The sequence below is a fragment of the Harpia harpyja genome, chromosome Z (genome assembly GCF_026419915.1).
Source record: "Harpia harpyja isolate bHarHar1 chromosome Z, bHarHar1 primary haplotype, whole genome shotgun sequence".
NCBI classification, from domain to species: domain Eukaryota; kingdom Metazoa; phylum Chordata; class Aves; order Accipitriformes; family Accipitridae; genus Harpia; species Harpia harpyja.
Window position 1 is genome coordinate 104,555,605 of NC_068969.1, and position 19,610 is coordinate 104,575,214.

Consider the following 19,610-nt stretch of genomic DNA (forward strand, 5'->3'; position numbering starts at 1 on the left):
GCATCAGGTATTCCAAAGCCTCTTTCACAAAACATTTTACATGTTCTGCATCGACTTTATTCCAGAACAGGAGTGTCCATTTTAAATGGACACTAACAAAATCTTAAGCATAGCAGCTTTACAGCCAGTGAGCACGGGGATGCATTTAACATGCTCTGCCTAGGCAGTGTTGTCAAGATAATTGAAAAAGTTATTTTTCTTTTTTTCCCCAAGAAAACAATCTCAGAACAGGACTTGTCTCCTTCACTGGGGAAACCCCCTGCTGCCTGGGGCACGGAACTTTGTCTCTGAGACACGGTGGGGGGAAAACCGTGTATAGGCCCTCTTGCCACGGGGGTCTCAGAAAGACCCCAGAGGGACACGGGCAGGGGTCAGGGATCCGGGCTCAGGGATCCAGTGCCAGCTTCCCCGTCGGGTTCTGTCGTCCCTGAGCACGGGCATCTCGCCACGGGTGAGCAGCCGGGAAGCCCTGCTTGCGCCCTGCCGCAGCTGCCTGCATCCCTGAGCGCTGATGCTGCAACCCCCCCTTCCCCAAATCCCCCAGCCCTGCCGAGCACCGACCCCCTAAGCCCTCGGCGGGGGGGGGGGGGGGCGGCTGGCTGAAACTCTTCCCTTGTGCGGCTTAACCGGGCTGAAGTCAACCCCCCCAAAATACTTTACAAAAATGACAGTGCGATGGGATCCCTTACTCCCCGACCCTGCCCGCCGGGACTCGCTCGGCAGGGAGGGCGGCAGCCGAGCAGGAAGGTCCCCATGTACGCGCACACCGAAGTGTTGCATATGCGATAAGGACACCCCCCCTCCACCCCCTCGCCCGGCCGGCGGTTTCGGCGGTCTCCACGCTCGCAGCTCGCCGGGGAGAGGTGTGCAGGCGCGGGGGGGGGCCGCGGGAGGGGGGCGGGCGGGGCGGGCGGGAGCGCCCGGGCCGGCTCCTCCCTGCGCACAAACCCGGCCGCGCCGCGCCGGGCGTGCGGAGAGCCGCCGCCGCTCCCGCGCTACTTAAGCGGGGAGGGCGCAGCCCGGCAGCCCCGCGGGGGAAGCCGGCGGGGGGGGCGGGCGGGGGGAAGAGGCAAATAATTAACAACGACAACAACAATCTATATCTATAAGAAAACAAGAAAAGCGGAGCCGAGATGCTCCGTCCGTAACCCGCAGGCGGGGGCAGGTTGTGAATCCGCCAAACACCTGAGAAATAAAGCACGACCGAACAATTTCGAGGCGGGCGGGGAAGGGGCGGGGGGGGGGCGGCGGCGAAAAGTTTGCCGGAGCTCGGGCGTCTCGGGGGGGGCGGGCGCGATGCCGCCCTGGCTGCTCGGCAGCCTCTGCTGCGTGCTGGCGGCGCGGGCGGCGCTGGGCGGCGGCCCCGCGGGCGCGGAGGCGGCGGCGGCGGCGGAGGAGGAGAAGCTGATCCGGGTGCTGGTGCTGCTGCCGCAGGACGACGCCTACCTCTTCTCGCTGGGGCGGGTGCGGCCGGCCATCGAGTACGCGGTGCGGAGCCTGCGGGAGAGCGGCGCCGGCTTGCCGCCCGGCTACGCCTTCCAGCTCACCTACGAGGACTCGGCGTGCGGCAACCGCGCCCTCTTCAGCCTGGTGGACATGGTGGCCCTGCAGCGCCGCCGCCCCGACCTGCTGCTGGGGCCCGTCTGCGAGTACGCGGCGGCGCCGGTGGCGCGGCTGGCGGCCCACTGGGACGTCCCCATGCTGTCGGCGGGGGCGCTGGCCGCCGGCTTCGGCGCCAAGGGCGGCGAGTACTCGCACCTCACCCGCGTCGCGCCCGCCTACGCCAAGATGGGCGAGATGCTGCTGGCCCTCTTCCGCCACCACCAGTGGAGCCGGGCCACGCTGCTCTACAGCGACAGCAACCCCGAGCGCAGCTGCTACTTCGCCATGGAGGGCGTCCATGTGGTCTTCCAGGAGGAGGCCTTCCACATGGCCGTGCACAGCTTCGACGAGAGCAGCCGACACCTCGACCTCGACGACGTTGTCCGCGCCCTCCAGACCGGCGAGAGGGGTGAGTGGCGGCGGGGCGCCCGGCTTGGCTCCTCCGCGGTGTTCGGTGGTGGAGGGGGCCAGGGACGGGGCAGCGGGAGCACCGGGGAGCGAAAGTCCTGCGGGAGGGAAGGGTCACGTCCCATCCTGTCCCGTCCCGTCCGTCCCGTCCCTGCCCAACTCGCTGCGGTGCTGTGCCGGCATCCCCGGGCCAGGCATCCCCCGACAGAGGGGGACCAGCTGCCCTGGGCGAAATCTGTGCCCGCAGAAGTTCCTCACAGTTTTGCCTCCCGCAGCGGGGAGGGAGGCTCGCCCTCGGGGACCGCGCCGGGAGGGTTTTGTGTGGCATAGTAAGAAATCAGCTTTCTGCCAGCGGTTTGGGTTGCCCAAAATCGCCCGCATCTGCGGAGCAGCAAATCTGTTGCTTACTCGCTGAGATTTTTGCAGTGACTCTCTGTAAGTAAGTTCAAAGTCAAAGCAAAGATGTTTTCTTCTCACCCTGCTGTGTCTTGCCACGGGGATCCTTTTCCCCGCTCCTGCCGTTGGAAGCCCCGTCGAGTGCCTCATAAATAACAAATGCATTTAGGGGAAGCGGTCATTTTGGGGGATGTGTGGATGCGAAACCTGTGAGTGCGCGCAGTAATATTGCCACCAACTGTTAGCAAAACACCGTGGAGATAAATGGCTTGTAAAACATCTTGGAAAGTCACCCCTGGGCTGGATGAACTGGCTTTGCATCATGAAGTAGTAAAAGGCTCAAAGTGCTTTGGGATGTGGAAATTTGTAGTTAGATGTGTTTTAAAGTGAGATCTCGCTGAGCAACATGTGGATATGTGGGCTTACCAAAAAGGCATTTTCTGTTAGAGGCTTTTGCCAGCCACAGGCTTCCCCAGTAAGGTACTGCAAAAGAAGAAAAGGTGTATCCCAGGAGTGGACCGCAGGATCAAGTTAAAGAAAGTCACCTTAGCTGTTTTCCAAAAGAGGTGTAGATGTACGAAGTGCTTTGTAAAATTGTTACATCCCTGTTTGTAGAATGTTAAAATAGCATCAAAACGGGACCAATAAAGATCATGCCGTGCGTGACTGGCACAACTGGTGTAATGGTGCTGTGGGCTGGAGACGGAGCAGCCTTGCACTGCTGATGTTGTTACGCTGCTGTGAAATCCTTAACGTGTGCAGGAGCGTGTGTGAGATAACTGAGGTCTAACAGCATACGGCTGTTTAATTCTCTATTCACCGAAGCAGGTGCTTAAAATAAAGCTTTCCTAGTAAGTGCCATTCAGGGAAATATACTGAATGGAGAGAAAGAAATGTGTAAGTGCTAGAGCAAACCACTATGTGGGGAAAGATGCTTTTCTTTTTTAATCAGTGAAACTTTCGGGGGGGGGGGGGCGGTTCAGCTTTCCAGATGCTAAGAGCGTAACAGCATGCTTACAGCAGGAAAAGGCGAGTGTTCACCCTTAGCCATAGGGAGCTATGGCTATGCTGTGGGAATGTGACTGATGGCTAAAGACAACCCTGCTCTTCAGACCATGCTGACAATCAGGGAAGAGAGGCTTGCTTTCAGCCTGGGCTTAAATGCTTTGCTGAGCTGAGACCTTTGGTCTTGCATGATTCTGTAACTTGCAAATGACTGAACAAAAGCAGTCCGCTGTCTCACTTCTTTCCCTGCCTTGTGCCCTGTGGGGTCCCTCCCTCTGACTCACCTCTTCGTTTGTCCTCTGGCTCATGCCGCTACTGTGAAATGCAGCAAGTGGGGCCCTTCAGCTTCCACTTGTGCCTTTCTGACTTCAAAGTCTGACCGCAGGACTTGCCTGGCACGTTCACTGGGGCCCAAGGGATGGTCCTGCTGCTTATGGCGTCTTTCAGGTTGTCATAGTATTTTAAAAGTCATATATCATGTGAAGGATGCACCGTGTGCCTTAGCTAACCAGATGAGGTCTTCATTTCTCCTGAGGACTCCTTGGAGGTCCCCCCAATGGGGCAGCAGGGCTTGTGGGTGACGTGGCACTGTCCAAAGCACTTTCTAGAAATGTTTTTGGTTGGTTGGTTGGTTGGTTTGCTCACCTACTGTGACACTGTCCTGGGCTCTGACCCTGCACCTTCTCTGTTTCCAGAGATTGCTGCTGGTGTTGGTCCCACCTGAGTGGTTGGGCTTCCTTGAGCTGCCTGGGTGGGAGTGGGCTTTCAAGCAGATACAGGATACCTGCTTGGAACTCTCCCAGGGCTCAGAAAGAAGCTGCCCCATTAGCTGGCCTGTGGGCAGCCGGGGCAGAGGCTGGCCCTGTGGGTTAGGTTGCTGCTGGCTGGGGGTGTGCACTGAGCTCTCGGGGGTCCGGGAGGCAGGGGTGCACTCAGCCATGCACCTGTGTTTGCCAGTGGCTGCCTGGTCAGTCCTTGGAGCCACAACAAAATCATGGCGAAAAATATGATGATAAAAGTTAACCACTTGTCTTTAATGAATTTCGTTAGTAGTTCAAGCTCCTTTGTAGGCTCGGTTAGCCACTCTGCAGTCTTGATGCTGTAGGCTCAGGTTTGCCATAACAGTTACAAACCCAGGATTGTGCTTAAATGCCTTGTGCATAAGCATGTAGTCCAAGGGATGCACGTAGCAAAGGGAACGCTTACTCCTTTAACTGGAATTAAACTCTTAAGTATTTGCAGGATGAGTCAATAATCCTCGTCAATAAATTCAGAATATTAGTATTAGAATTACTGTGGTCTGTGTGTACTAAACTGGAGGGAGAAAATTTTGTATGTGTTTGCACTTACACATTTGTATGTACGCAATAGTAAGGTCCAGATGCAGATTAAATACATGTAATTTACATTTCTGGAAGACATACCCTTAGTTTATTTGCTTCAAAATTTTGAAATATGTAATCTTTGCTCTCCTGCTGGGTTAAAAACCACATCCAAATAGTTAATATTACTTCCCTTACATTCCTTTAGAGGCTTACAAAATATGATTTAATGTATTTTAAAGTAGGGTTTTTTCCCCCACTCTCTTTGTTATTCCTTTTGCTCAAAGTCTTTTACTGGTGTTGTGGGAATCTCTTTGATTCCATCTACAGATTACGGTTTTATGATAGATGTGAATTATAAATGCAAAGTCAAGGGAGAATTGGGAGGGCAGCAAGGAAACATTTCAAAAGGAAATCTCTCACCTATACTGAAATTAGGAACAGTGAGACAAATTCGTTCCTGATGTGCATCTGGAAAAGATTTGATCCAAATTTTATTGTAAGAAATTTTTTTTTCTTCTTCTTTTCCTTCATGCTAATATACTTCACAATGGTCATGAAATATGTCTTGCTCTGTTGCTCTGGAAATTATTATATTACTCTGCTATAATCAGTAGGATAGAGGTATGCATGGTATAACTCTCCTGAAGCGTGGGGATGTACCGAACGTGACTCACCCCAGTGGCACATCTGGAGCTTTATGCCTGCGATGGCATCCAACCAGAAACGCGATTGGAGAAGATTCATTGTGTGCGAAAAGATTTGGCCTGTTTGGCCTTTTCATTTCTTATAATAGCAAACACTTCTACCCAGAAAAGCCGAATGTGGTTTTGATTCAGTTTTATTGTTGGGGTGAAAATATTTGCGTACATTACTGTAGCTTTTGAGCCTGGCCATGCGTGACGGCGTTCTTGGAAACGTGAGTGCAGTTGGTTTTGAATCATCCTCCCAACAGGATCTCTTACGACTTTGCTGTAGGATATAGCCCTGAAGCACACACTGGTGCAATACATTGCTGCTCCCTCTCATGTCAGTAGCTTCATACCCACAGTCTTGTGAACCTATATAAAAGTTTATAGTGTAATGTTCTCAGTGTGGGAGGTGTCTCCCTGTTGCTGAAGACCTTGCCTGAGTTTCTGCTTTCCCTTTGCAGAGGGAAGGGGTAGCAAGGGGGGTAGTTCCTCCTGCCCAGCAGGTTGGGGAAGAGATTGTGGATCCTGGTGCCCACACAGAGCACACCTGCAGGCTTGTGCGTCCTGTTGCAGCAGCAGAGCCCCTGCTTAGCTCTTGGTCTGTGATAAATGAGTTTAATCTTTTAACCATCTTTAATCTTCACACTCAGAAAGCGGCACTTGCTTTTCCCATTTCTGAGCATTAAGTGTCCCGTCAAAGGTCATTGACTAGGCTTATTGTATATTCTCTGGAGGGAAGGTCACGTTCTGGAAAGATTGATACCACCGGCCCTAGACAGCTGCAGAGATGCTGCTCTCCATTAACTGTAGAGAGGCACCAAACTGTTCAATGGTATGGAAATTAAAATGGTGATGTCATTCTATCATCTTAATTCTTCATCTTCAGATTGTCTTATGTCCACTTAGAAGTAACAACAGAGGCTTATGGTTGCAATCAACTCTACGAATATATGCAGCTAAAGAAATCTGGAGCCCGAACTTATCACATGTTGCAGGGGTGGAAAAAGCTAGATCACACACAGGCTTTATTTAAGTATTTTGAGAGGAGACAAGGGAGGAGGAAGCCTCGCCGTGTTTTGTACCTCTCTTCTGTCAGCTGTTTGGGAAATCAGCTTTGTTTGCCATCTGCGTTGTCAAGTTTGTTGCAATGCTGGGAGGACAGCTGGGGTCACTGTCTCTGGCAGCGTTCATGCTTAACAGGCTGTTCCCTCAAGTTCTTGAACTGCTTCTTATCTGTGTTTTTAATTTTCTTCCACTAGTTGTAATCATGTGTGCCAGCGGTGACACAATCAGGAACATCATGTTGGCTGCTCATCGGCAAGGAATGACCAACGGGGACTACGCTTTCTTCAATATTGAACTCTTCAACAGCTCATCATATGGTAATGTTTTTCCTGCCCAAGTGTGTTGCAAAGTCTTCTGTAAGCCTGGTAATATTTTTAGATTTGTTAGCCTCAGAATATGCAGCACTGAGTCCCAGAATACACCCCTGTCTCTCCCCATTGTTGCAGTTATCTTCCACTTGGGCCACTGCGGGAAATAAAATGGACCTTGTGGCTATAGCTGCCTGTGGGTGGATCACAAGATGCCAAATACACTATAGGCATTACTTATTTAGTTACTTGTAGGGTCACAGAAGCAGCACCAGATGGAGACATTGGTTATAGCAGCCAGGTGTGGGTACCCCACTCTGCAGTGTGCGTGCTCAGCTCTGCGTGGCTTGCACCATCCCCAGCCTTGTGACTGCCAAATCTCAGGGCAGGGGTATTCCTGGCTGCCCTGTGGCCTGCTGTCTGTGTAGGTGGCTGGAAGGAGGCACTAGCAATCGCCAGGGCTGTGGGCAGCTGCAGGGCCTGGGTCTCCAGAAGTTGTCTCTGTGCTGGGGGATCCACACATCTAATTTGCGTCAGCTTTTGATCAGAAACTGCACCTGCAAAAATACTCAGCAGTGTTGTGTTGAAGGGAGAGCACTGGATGGGACACAGACAGTCCAGATTTACTAGAGTGAGGCAGATAAAAGTGGCTGATTCCACCCCTAAGTCAAAAGGATCAGAACTGTCAAATTAAAACATGACTTTAAAATGTAAGTTAAATACGTTTGCTTTTTGAAATATGCCTACCTTCAGTTACATTTGATATTATGGCAGAGACTAAATCTGCTCTCAGCTGCTACAGCTGTCTCAGTTAAATTCAAAGTAATACTGGAGCAACGTGTTTGCTGAGTTTTAAACAACATCAGATGGCTGAAACAGAGGCAGGTTCATGCCTGGGAACTAGGTTTTATTGAAGTGTCAATGTGGCTTTTGAAAGGAGCAGCCTCTTTTGCAGGTGCAGAGAAAATAATTTCCCCCCTGCAGGCTGCCTTAACTAACCCACCACAATAACAAATTCATTGCAAATTGAAAACCAAGTGGGAGTTGAGAAAGAGGGAAAACTTGGGTTTTTTTTCTTTCTTTCAAATCTCAAAAAGCTGACCAACAGGAACACCTGAACTCAAAAAAGGATGATGTATTTTGTTTAATAAATCAGTTAACTGTAAGTTATATTCTTTTGCATAAACTTTTTGTTACCTGTCTACCACCTCTGAGATTATTTCACAGTAAACAGTGCTGTTTGTTGAAAAGCTCTATAATGAATATATGTAGCTGTTTAAATTCAGAGATACAGATACATACAGAAGTACAGATACTGCTACATGTATCATCTAGGTTAGCTAAAGAAGTGCCAAGTTGTGCCAGGTAATAAGGAAATCACTTAAGTAACTAAAAGATAAAGTTGCAGAACAAGATCAAAGCCAATGGTTCGAATCAAGGTGTTCCTTTGTTGAGTTGAATTTGGAGTGACTTCATCCCTTGTGGTGTAAGCAAAACCATTTGGCATTGAAGCCTTAATCAGGACCAGAGCAAAAAGCTGAAGTATCAGCAGTCACAAAACCCTGAAGTTTTGGCCCTTCTGTAGACCCCAGGAGCTTTGCAGCCTTGACTTTACTAGAAACCACTGATCAAATAACCCCTCTGGCTGCTGGCTGTGGCTCACTACCCCTGCACTACTGCTGCATTTCATCTCGCAGAGTAGAAGCGCATCAGAAGTGATTCATCTGGCCATAGGTACATGTCTGTGTGTGAGCTTTGCTCCCTTTGGAGTCACAGGAGAGAAGTAGGCGCCTCTGGACAGCAATTCACCTCATCCTTAGGTGTATGCAGTGGCTCAGATGAATCATCCCCTACAACTGATGGATGGTTTCCTTGCCTTGGCTGAAATGAGCGCAGGGTGACTACCTGGGAAGTGCTGAAGCTGGCTGGGACAGATAGTACCCAAAGTTCTCCGTGAGCAGAGGATGCTCACGTAAGAGCTGCGGCTGCAGGAGGTCGGCTGCTGCGTTTTGGAATGGTTTTGCTTTCCAGGATGATATTTGCTAGGAGGTAGCGGTGGTTGCAGGAGGCAGTGTTGCAATCCCCAGGCTCAGCACCCTGCCCCAGGAGGGACCCTGGCATCACAGCTGATGTGGGGCGGGTGTCCCCAGTGATGCAGCCCCCAGGAGGCGGCACTTGGTTCAGCCGTGTACAGGGCAGCGCTGTGCCATCCTGGCGTGGGACCTCCACGCGGCACGGTGATGGGGGCAATACCCATTTGCCCCACAGTCGTGTGGGAGCCTCAGCACCATCCTGGTTTGCATCACAGGTAGTCCAGTCTTCTTGTAGCTTTTCCAAGGGATGAATGAAAACTATCTTGTCTTCTGTTGTAGTGTAGTTAGAATGCGGCATTTTCTGACATTGCTAAGTAATAATTCTTTTAAACCAATTTTCATGGGAAACACATCCACAAAGAAACAGAAAGAGTGAAATGACTGTGCCTCAGCAGTTGACTTTTGTGCAGATGGTCATCACATGTGGAAAGCAAGCATAAAAGAGAAATATAGAGAGATTCCCCCAAAATTCCTTGTTGCCGGTGCCTGGAGATACTAGATTTTGTACCTTACAAAAGGTACAAAATCTAAGAGTGGGTGTGATTGGCAAATTGACACTTTGCCTTTAAGTTCAGATGGCCATATTGCAGTTTGTTGTTGCCCTCTGTTCTGAATATTTTTAATTTTTCAGAAGAACAAGCGTATTAAATGCCAAGGCTGCAATTGCACATAAGTACTGTGGCAAGATGACCTCCTGCAAAATAATCCATGAAGGAATTTAAATATGTAAATTATTCTAGGAACGCTGTTATGCAAGTGTACCTTCCCTGCTCACAGTGTCAGGATTTTTAAAAATAAATATGTATAGTGTCCAGGACAGAAACTTATTCACATTCTACAAGTGCTATCGTTGGTTTGGTTTTTTTTTTTCTATAATCTCACTCTTTTTAGTCATCTGAATTTGCAAATGCAAAGCTACAGCAAAGCCCTCCGTGCTGTAGTCTATGACGTACTTCTCGAATATCCCTCTTGAATATTCCTCTGAAATGCAGCTACCCAGCTGGGGCAGAGGCTTTTCAGCCTCCAGGCTCCGGCAGGGCTAGTACCCTCTTGTGGGGAAGCTAGCAAGACGTGCTACCTTACAATTGCCAGATGTGCATTTCTTTCTTTTCAAAAGCAGTGACAAGGACAGGGTGCAGGCACTGAAGGGAAGAGTGCCATCTCTGAGGGCAAAACCAGATGGTGGGATGTTAGTTGCTTGCCAGTGTTTCCATCAGGTCTGATGGCGTAAGTAATCAGGGTCCTGGCGTAAGTAATTTTCACTAGTTCAACTTTGTATTGGGAAATAAATCCCTAAACCAAGGCAGATGTACCTAGAGCTTCTTCCTAAGAGAATGAAATCACTTCCAAAAAAAAAAAAAAAAAAGAAATTAAGAATTGGCAAGGTTCGTGGAATTTATAAAGATTACAGTCCTAGCTGGTGCTGAACTGTGGTAAGTAAGGCTTTCCTGGGGTGGAAAAGAGAGGTAAAAGGGCTCAGGTGGTCCTGTGCCTCTCGCCCTGTGCTGGGCATGACAGGAGCTGCCCTGGAGCCAAAAGCAGCAGGAGGAAAGACTTGTCCTCTGGAGAAATGCAGGTTCTTTCTTCTTCCCCTGTGCTCTCTGAGGAAGCAGAGCAATTCTCCAATTACATTTATTGTCAAAAATAGAAGGGAAAAAAAAAGTTGCAGCAGCAGTGCCGGGCTACTGGGAGGACAAAACGCAAGCTCTGTATTCACCTGCCTTGGGGGGACCGAGGTTGTCCATGAATTTGATCTTGCAGGCATGTGATACAGCTGGTAGTGCTGTGCAAGAAGCACCATGGGTTTGAAGCCTGGACTCGATCTCCGTTAGCATCTCCCCTCCCAAACCACTTGCTTCTCTTGGTCCAAATGACACCATGACTCCTTGACCCAAGCAGCCACATCATCTCTCATCTCAGGGTGTGCCCATACTAGCTACTGTGAAGAAAATTTAACTCTACCCCAGCCAAAACCCGCACACTGAGTTAAATTGTTGCTGCGCTGTGACACAAAATGTGTAAATACAGAATAGGCGCAGGATCCCATTTTATTTCTATGTGTTTCTTTTCCGCTAAGAGCAGGGCTGGTCTGGCAGCCACTGCACACATCGTTTTCTCCTTGACTGTAGTGGGAGAGCTGTGGGAGAAGTAGCTGCACCATCTGCCTCTCATTCGGGGTGACAATCATGCTATTGACTTTACTGATGCCTTTCTGACTGTCCAAGAGTGTTGCTGGTGGAGTGATGTCTAACAAAAACTTTGTGGTCAAATCCTCCCTCACTTGTTCTAACTTAAATATCTCTGCGTTTGAGATCTGGCACATGTTTTTTGAGATGTCTTTTCACACTTAAGCTTCATCCCACCCTTTAAAAATAAGCAAGCACAGCATGGGAGTAAAGTTGTCCTTCTGTTTGCACATTTACTTCCCACAAGCCATTCCTCCCTTCCCAGTTTCCTGTATGTCATGGAGCAGGTTCAGTTCTCCCTTGTACTCTGCCATCTCCCCAAGGTGCCGGAGAGGGTAATTCTGGGTGGAAAAAGGATGGCAATCCTGTAATGCTACCTAATTTGGAGTTGGAAATATGCTTGCTTTCCCCTTAGGAAATGGCTCTTGGAGAAGAGGAGACAAACATGACCTTGAAGCCAAGAAGGCATACTCGTACCTCCAAACTGTCACTCTGCTGAGGACCGTGAAGCCTGAGTTTGAGAAGTTTTCCCTGGAGGTGAAAAGTTCTGTTCAGAAGCAAGGTCTGCATGAGGATGACTACGTAAGTACTTGATGACAGGCCTTAGGTCTTAGCATGCTCCTAATTAAAGCAAAAGTAGCAGTGAGACCTGATCAGGACAGAATCACCTGCGTTCAGTTGTAAAATCCCACTGTTGCCTATATAATATCTTTTTTTTTTTCCTTTTTTTTCTTTTTCTTTTTTTTTTTTTTGTGGATAATGCAAATAGTAAGAATAGACTTGATCTAGGTGCACTAGTGCTGTGCACCACCATCCATGACCAATTGCCCTGTGCTCATCCCCTTGTTCATCAGCAGGAAGGTTGTGGAAAGGCAGATTGCCAGGTCTTTCTCCCTTGCCCACCAATCACTTGTCTTTTTTTAATAGGCAAAGAACTATATTCTTCTTTTTTGTTTTCTCCCAATAATTTTTTTTGGTACAATCAGATCTCAGAAAGTTACACTCTCTGTATTGCATCTGATGAAGTTTTTCTTGATGTGAATGAGAAAAGTGGTTTTATTTCCCAACTAAGCATGTTTAGGTTGTTGCTGTTGTGTATTTTAAACTGTCTAAAATATCAGTATAGTCCTTGTGAGTTGTTTTAAGCCTAGGAGAGTGCCACTGTCCTCCAGAGACGTATGTGGGAAAGTATGTCTTTTTTTAATCTCTCCAAATGTAGGAGGAAGATGCCTCTGAACATTGCTTTTGAGCTACTGCTAAGCTAGTTCGTTAGGCATTTTCGTAGAAAAGTCTTTTGTGAAAGCAAGAATGTATAGCACATACCTATAGGGATTTCTGCATGCTGATACAAGTACTTCCCAGACAGTCAGCCTTCCCCGTGGTGAGGAATAAACTTTCCAAATACACTTAGGAAGAAAAGAGGCTTGAAGAGAGTTTGGTCAGTCTTTAGCTGTAGGAAATGAGAGCTAGGAACTTATGCCTGAAACTCAAGAAAGCAATCCAAACCCCTCCTTTGCCTGCTCCCACTTAGGAGCTCCCACCTACCCCATCTCTTTGCTTTAAGCATTGTGTCCGTCACAGGTGGAGGCATCATCTTCACTGTGAAGCACAAGCTGATGAACTTGAATGTTGTGTTAATAAATGATCTTTCCTGCAGTTTATTGCATAACCTCAGCTGTCTTCAGAAAACTTACACTTCTTAGAACTTGAATATATTTTATTTAAATATTTTACTTAAAATTTGTTTGAATCACATCAGTGGCTTATATTTTTCCTGTGAAACCTTCAAAGTCTAGGCAGGCAGAAATAGTCTTTTGTTGGCATTCTTTGCCTTGGGTTAGTGGAGAAACTCCAACTGCCAACTTCAATGTGCTGCTCAGTGAAGAACCTGCTAAATGAGTTTTGAAGAAGGCGTGGGACTGTACTTTGTGCTGTTCCTCCCTTTTCCCTCTATGTGCCCTTTTGCAGGTGTCACTTAGCAAGCTATGTACATTGAAGATCTGATATGTGCTTTTGGTTGTGGTTGGTGAGAAGTGTGATTTTGAATATTAAAGATCCAGTCCTCCACAGTTTTGTGGCTTTTGTAGTCTGGGCAGTGTGACATTTCCCCAGATGAGAAAAGCGTTAAACTGCCAAGACCTCAGGATGCTGTCTGTGGGTGGTTTGGAGGCAGGCAAGTGGATGCTTTGCTGTTCTTTAGAATGGGGACCCACTGCAAACCCTATGCAAGTTCAGCATTGATAGACGCTGGATAGATGCAAGCTGTTAGGGTCAAGCAGAAGTGGATCCATGAGACAGCAAATCCCCTCATGCCAGTGGGGGGGAAATTTTGCAGGCTAATGTGGTTGTTGGGGAGACTCCTTGCACAGCTGCATGCCCACTGCCAGAAGTCCTCTTTTCTCTTTCCTCGCTCCACGGTTGCTTGTGCAATCAGCCATCCATGCTGGCAGTGCTCCTGACTGTCCCAGGGCAGCTGTGTGGGTGCCTGGCTCCCTTCTGCCTTGTCCTTGCCCTTCTGCTGCCTGGCTCTGAAGGCTGCCTCTCCCCATATCCCATTCTTACCCATGATCCAGAGCTTTTAATCTTGCTCCAGGTACTCCCTCACCCAAAAACATCAGCCTTTGCTAGGGCCAGGCAGGGGCTGCTGCTGCGTCTCGGGCTCCTCTTCCTTTCCCACCTGGCTTTCTGCACCCTTCCCAATCTCTTCTTGTGGGGGCAGAGGGAGGACTTCTGATCTATGTACACTTACCACAGCTTCCTGCCCTCTGAAACATCAGTCCTTGACTGATGGGAAGCTCATGGTGGAGGCCGTAGGGATCTGGGGCTCCCTGTGGAGGAGCTACAGATCATGGCTATGGGGGAAGGAGGTTTGGTTTCAAATGCTTAACTTAGATCTCAGCAGAGACTCTCCTACCTCCTTTCTCACGGCTTCCTAACCCAATGGGAAAATATAACTTCTTTAAGAGTGGTAGCCTTGGGTTGAGCGTAGCAAAAAACATTAGCTGTGTTACTTCATTAATAGTGTGTGAATTTTAACTACCTGGTTTGATTTTCGTCATTTATGATGAATTTTACATTTCCCCACTTTGGACAGTGGGAAAGAGATGCTTTGTATTCCCTTAACTGATTGTCCTGCTGCTGTGTTCAGAGGAGAAACATTTTGGGGCAGCCTTCAGGCTTGAGAAAAAAATCCATTTTAAAAACTAATGGGGAAAAATAAAAAGCCAAACTGAGGGCCAGTTTCTTCCTCTCTGAAAGATATGTGGCTAGTGGGCACATCATTAATGGTGGTGCTTTTGGCAGCATGGGAAGAAAGCGGCAATTTTGGCCTAGGCACGTGCTGAGCAAGGCTGTGTCCTCCAAGGAAAGCTTGGGAGGGAGAGGTCCTTCAGCTGAGTGGGTGGGAAGTGACAGAGATGGATTTTTCTCTGCTGGATTCTGCTCCTGAAAACAAAAACTCTGGGGAAAGATAGTCGGTGGTAAAGTCCATCTCAAGTCCTTATCCATGGGTGTTGAAATATAATCCTCATCCTTTCCTGCAGGCTGTGTCCCAAGAGGATGAACTCAGGGAGGTTTGGATTTGAAGCATTCAGTGTTTCTGCTTCTCTGTGTGGATTTTTCCAGTGTCATGGGAAAATGGGGCCCCACGTCCATGGTCTCAATTATCTTGCAGTGACCCTAACTCAAACCAAAGTAGTTAGCGCTGCCATTTTGTCCTGGCCTCTTGCCAGCACTAATCCTAAAGGCGTTATTATCTACCAAAAAAGAATATCATAAGAATGGAAAATAAGCAGATGACAGAAGGAAAGATAAGGGAGACAGAAAGGGCAAAGTCCTAAAGCAGCAGCTGTCCAATTGCCAGATGGAGAACACATACGGCTCTTAGAGGAGTAACAGGTTAAAGAGTGTTGGCCCTCTTCATCTCCAACTGTGAAATCACACAGAAAAAAGAAAAATGTGTTCTGGGTTCATCTTTCCCAGGTCAGAAATTGCTTTTGTTTCTGCATGGGCATTATGCTGTGGAAATGGAGAATGTGGAAGAACCTGCTCCTTGTGAGTGAGCGGGAAAGTGTGGAAAAGGCAATTTCTCTGACTCCTCCAGGAATCTCTCTTGTGAAGGAAGAAGCTTCCTTAAGCACCTTTCAACTAGACAGCATCGAAAATAAGAGTGGCAGAGAGGTTCTGAGAAAGCTTCTTAGAAGTATTTGGGTAGGTAATAGTTGCACAGGATACGGCTAAAAATGACGATGTTCCCTGTCTGCAATGTCCCATTGCAACAGCTGCCTTAGTCCGTTAGCAAATATTATTAGTTTGCTTGGTCACCACTTTCAGAGTCTGAAAGCAGTTACTGTCATGTTAACGTAACCCAAAGAACTGTGGGCTGAAGCATCAGATCTGCTCAGCCCTTGTTTCAGCATTCAATAGTGTCATGATTTGTTTCAAGAAACATCCTGTAGTTCTGTAGAAAGCCTGGCCATTTTATTTCATGCCTACCTGGAGACTGACCTCTCTGATAAAATAGCCAAAAAAGAGGAATTTTTTCAAAAATCCACTCAAATTTGGGGTTCAAGCATAAGGGTAGTAGAATCACTTTAATGCTATTATACAAATTGTAGCAGTTTTCTCACTTCTTTAATGTTAATGCATTACCAAGACATTAACAGCAACATGTCCTGGTCTCTATAAACCAATTGATTCTTGGCTTAATTGCAAAATACAGGACAAGCTCTGCTTGCAGACCTATAGTCTAGGTGAGGCAGACAGCAATGGGAATTGCATGCATTTACTTGAAGGAAGAATTTGAAACTGTCTCTGAATTGGTGTGTGAATAACTCCCAACAGATACTCTAGTTAAAAATGTTTATGAATAAATAGCATTTCAGTTGAAGTATATGCATATGCCATTTTTATTAAATAATGCCGAACACTTAATGAATTGGCAGTAGGCTGCAGTTTGAAAGCTCTTAATGCACCTTCTGTTCCTCACTCAGGCCTAGGATTCAATAAATGCTTTTTTTATGTCCAGCCCAGTATCCTGAGCTGGGATGATTTTACAGCCTGGGATATTTGCTCTTCTGAGGTTACAGACCACCCGTGGCTTGTTTTTACTTCTCATTTAAAAGCTGAAAATGTAACTAATTAAACAAATATTTCTGCTGTGTTAACTACATGACAGCATTGTTTGCGAGGTGGATACTCACACCGAAAATGAGCAGCAGGAGAAGCGAACTGGGGCTTGATTTGCCAGTAGTTATCTCAGTGAAAGAATGAGCTATGTAGATTAATCAGATCAGCGAGATGCTACTACCTATTAGAAAGGGCAAGTCTGTTTTATTTAACATTTTCAGCCCTCTGAAATGAGAAATGGTCCACATAAGAACAGCTGTTCAAGCTCCAACAGCTAACTACAAAAGCTACGTGGGAGGTAGCTGTGCTCATAAAGTTTATCATCTCATCCATAACGTCCATGCCAGACTCTTCCCCATGTGTATTCCTTACGTCAGCCTTTTAATTAGGATTGTACACCAGCTAAGATAAGGATTGGGAGAAGTGAGCAATTCAGTCATGTCTCTGAGAGAGACGCTGAAAATGTAATGTATTCAGCGGTGTACATCCTACTTGTCTTTTTTCAGGCACAGGCAAGCAAGATTAATGACAGGCAGGCTTTTGTGTCTCTTCTGATTACACCAGGATGGGAGAGAGTTTTGGGGAGGTTTTAAAAAAAAAACCAAAACCCCAACCCTGCCAAGGAATAATTTGTTCAAATGAATAGGTCTATTCAGCTGCTGGAGTGCTTTGCTAATTGTGTTAGAAACAATGAAAGCAAACCACAAGCTGCTTTCAGCAGCCGGAAAAAATGCTTTCACATGCCAGCTTATTAACAAGATGAATTCTATTAGTAAAACGTATTTAGGATTTTCATGACCAGCCCTTCACCCCTTGGAATTAATGAGTTTCTTCAATTTCTGTAAGAGCAGTGTTGAACTCTGGACTGCTAAATTTGGTGAATACAGCAGACACTTTTTTTTGCTGAAGTTAATGCTTTCTCAGTGATACGAAAGGCTAGTGTCTTCCACGTTGGCGTCCTAGGCAAAACTACAGTGTAATAGTATGTTATTTGCCATTAACAGATGTCATAAAAGACAGTAAAAGAAAGAAATTCTTCTTCTCTCTTCCAGTGGGTTTCTGTTTAGTTTTTCTAGCCTGTCTAAGCATATTTTTGAAGCTGTCTTAAACCATGGAGGAGATAGTATAAAACTCTAGGTAGATCTGAAAATAGTAACATCTGAACTCTTTGGGAATGTAAAAGTTTAGAGTTGATCTTCATATATATGTTGTATATTTTCCATAGCCACATGTTTTTACTTGGGTTTCACAGATATTCACATTCCACTTTACTAAACAGACACTCAGACATTTATGGGCAAGACACTCTCCCTTTGAAGTACTTGCTAGAAATATACCTTATTTTCCACTAATAAAGTGTGAAAAATATGTCTTCCAGCAAAGTTAATAACCTGTTTTTGCTTTTAATGCCTCTCCATGCCATTTGCATTGCTAATGATCCAAAAGCTAATTTGTCCCATTGAGGTCTTGTTTTTATGTAAATTCATAGGATTTTTGGTACTGGTATTAAATGGTCCTCAGGTTTGGCTCAGAGATGTTTGAATGAAGGCAAGGAAAGACTGTATATCTGATTTTGCACAAAATGACACTTTAAAAATGAAAGACCTTTGCTAACTGACTTTCTAGCAGCTAGTATCTTCTTGTATGAGCCGTGTTCCCTGAGGAGCTTACGAAAATAAGACTCAGTTGAAAGTTTCCTTTTTAACTGGAAAAAACCCTCAGCTCAGTAAGGCATGAAGCAGGAGTTTTGGGAGAGCCTGTCCCATGTCAGGGTGCTGTTGCAGCCAGTGGCAGGGTCCTGGGTAGGCAGCTGGAAGCTGTTTTCTTGTGGGGGCTGTTTGCTTGCCAGACAGCTGATGGGATGCTCCAGCCTCAGCGCTGCGGGGTGCTGCGGAGGGTTCGCCTGTGCAGATAGCCTCACACTGCAGTGACATAGACGGGGTTAAGAGTTTAGTGTTTGAAATCTGGCTGAGCCAAACAGTTTAGTTGGAGAGTTTGATTAGGAGGGTGGCAGGCGTTCGGATGAAGGAGACAGGTTTTGTTTTCTTTAGGGACATAAAGGAAGGACAGTCCTTCAAGGCCAGAAATGCATATTCCTTGTTTGAGAGCTCCAGGGCAGACGAGGTGCTGCCTCCACAGGGGCAGATCCCGCACTGAGGTGGTTCAGGGAAGCTTTCCTGTACTTGTTTGAGCTGTTGATACGGTGAAAGTGATCCTGAATGACAGCAGAGCAAGGTTTAACTTTATGACATTCAGGTGACAAGTCTTCCTGAAAGAGCAGCATAGGTAGCAATCAGTAACACCTCAACTCTGTGATCTCTTGCTACGTTGGCACATTCATTTATTCTGGCTGAGTGCTGGGAGGTTAAGCAACCTGAACGTAGCTCTGAGAAAGCCTCACTCTCCAGAGGGACAGATCTTTTAACAGGAGGGCACGCCGGCCCCCTGGGTGAGTCAAGTCACCCAGGTGTATGAGTGCTGGCAGAGCAAAGGCAGGCAGCAGCAGCGCTCAGGTGAGCTCTGCCTGGGCTCTGAGAGACGATCAGTGTACCGTGCTGCCAGCTCTGATTTTTCTTCAGTGGATGTTTAGCAATTCCTCTAACGTGGAGGGGTTAATGTAGTCGGCCTGTGAGGATGGACTGTGTGAATAAAGGCATCGGTGTTCTTGTGCATGCAAGGAGCCATAGGAATCCACAGGAGGGTACTCCCAACTTTCCTTCCCTCTTTAGCAGATATGTTTTTCCTTAGGAAGAGAAGCCTGAGGCAAAAATCAAAAGGTTTAGTCCATTCTAAGAAGAACTAATATATCAAGGTGGATTGAAAAGACACGGACTGTCTGTGTCCCAGAGCAAATGAATAAGAGGGGCATGAGAAAGGGGCACGGGACAATGGGAGAAGGGTAGGTGAGGACCTCTGGGCACCCTTTGCTCAGCGGCCAGGAACAAGGCAACATTCAGTAGGCAGGAGGACATTTACATTTGATGGCACGCACATTTGTAGAATGCATCCAGTTAGCCCACCAGACTGCAGACTACAGAATACCTTAGAAAACAAAATCAGGCAGGATCTTGGGGATCAGACAGTCAATAAGGAAGCAAGAAGCTAAACGAGTGAGGTTTTAGCCTTTTGGAGGGGCTGTAAATCCGCAAATTTTCAGGTGTTAACTATGATGCTGTTGCTGGAGGGTGGGAGGACACATTCCATGTGTGTAGCTGGAACAGTACCGCCTGCTGACAAGTACACATAAATATCTTCCGAGATAGCTGCTGTACCTCTCCTTTCCCATGCTAGTGGGATCCTCGCAGGTATGCCAGCGGAGGGATGGTTACTCAGCCAGGTGAACGCCTTTCATCAGATACCCAGTATGTGAAAGAAAATAACAAAGCCAAGTCATTAATTTTTTAAT

General features: G+C 47.2%; 1 protein-coding gene across 2 annotated transcripts in view; it reads left to right on the forward strand.

Annotated features, from left to right (window-relative positions):
- The first annotated feature begins 1,068 nt into the window (after nucleotides 1-1,068).
- Nucleotides 1,069-19,610, forward strand: part of NPR3 (natriuretic peptide receptor 3) — a 42,099-nt gene continuing 23,557 nt past the window's right edge. For both annotated transcript variants that reach the window (XM_052777074.1, XM_052777075.1), the window contains exons 1-3: nucleotides 1,069-2,011; nucleotides 6,685-6,807; nucleotides 11,493-11,659. In XM_052777074.1, the coding sequence (XP_052633034.1) occupies nucleotides 1,297-2,011; nucleotides 6,685-6,807; nucleotides 11,493-11,659 (1,005 nt within the window). In that variant the 5' untranslated portion in view covers nucleotides 1,069-1,296. The remainder of the gene's footprint in view (nucleotides 2,012-6,684; nucleotides 6,808-11,492; nucleotides 11,660-19,610) is intronic.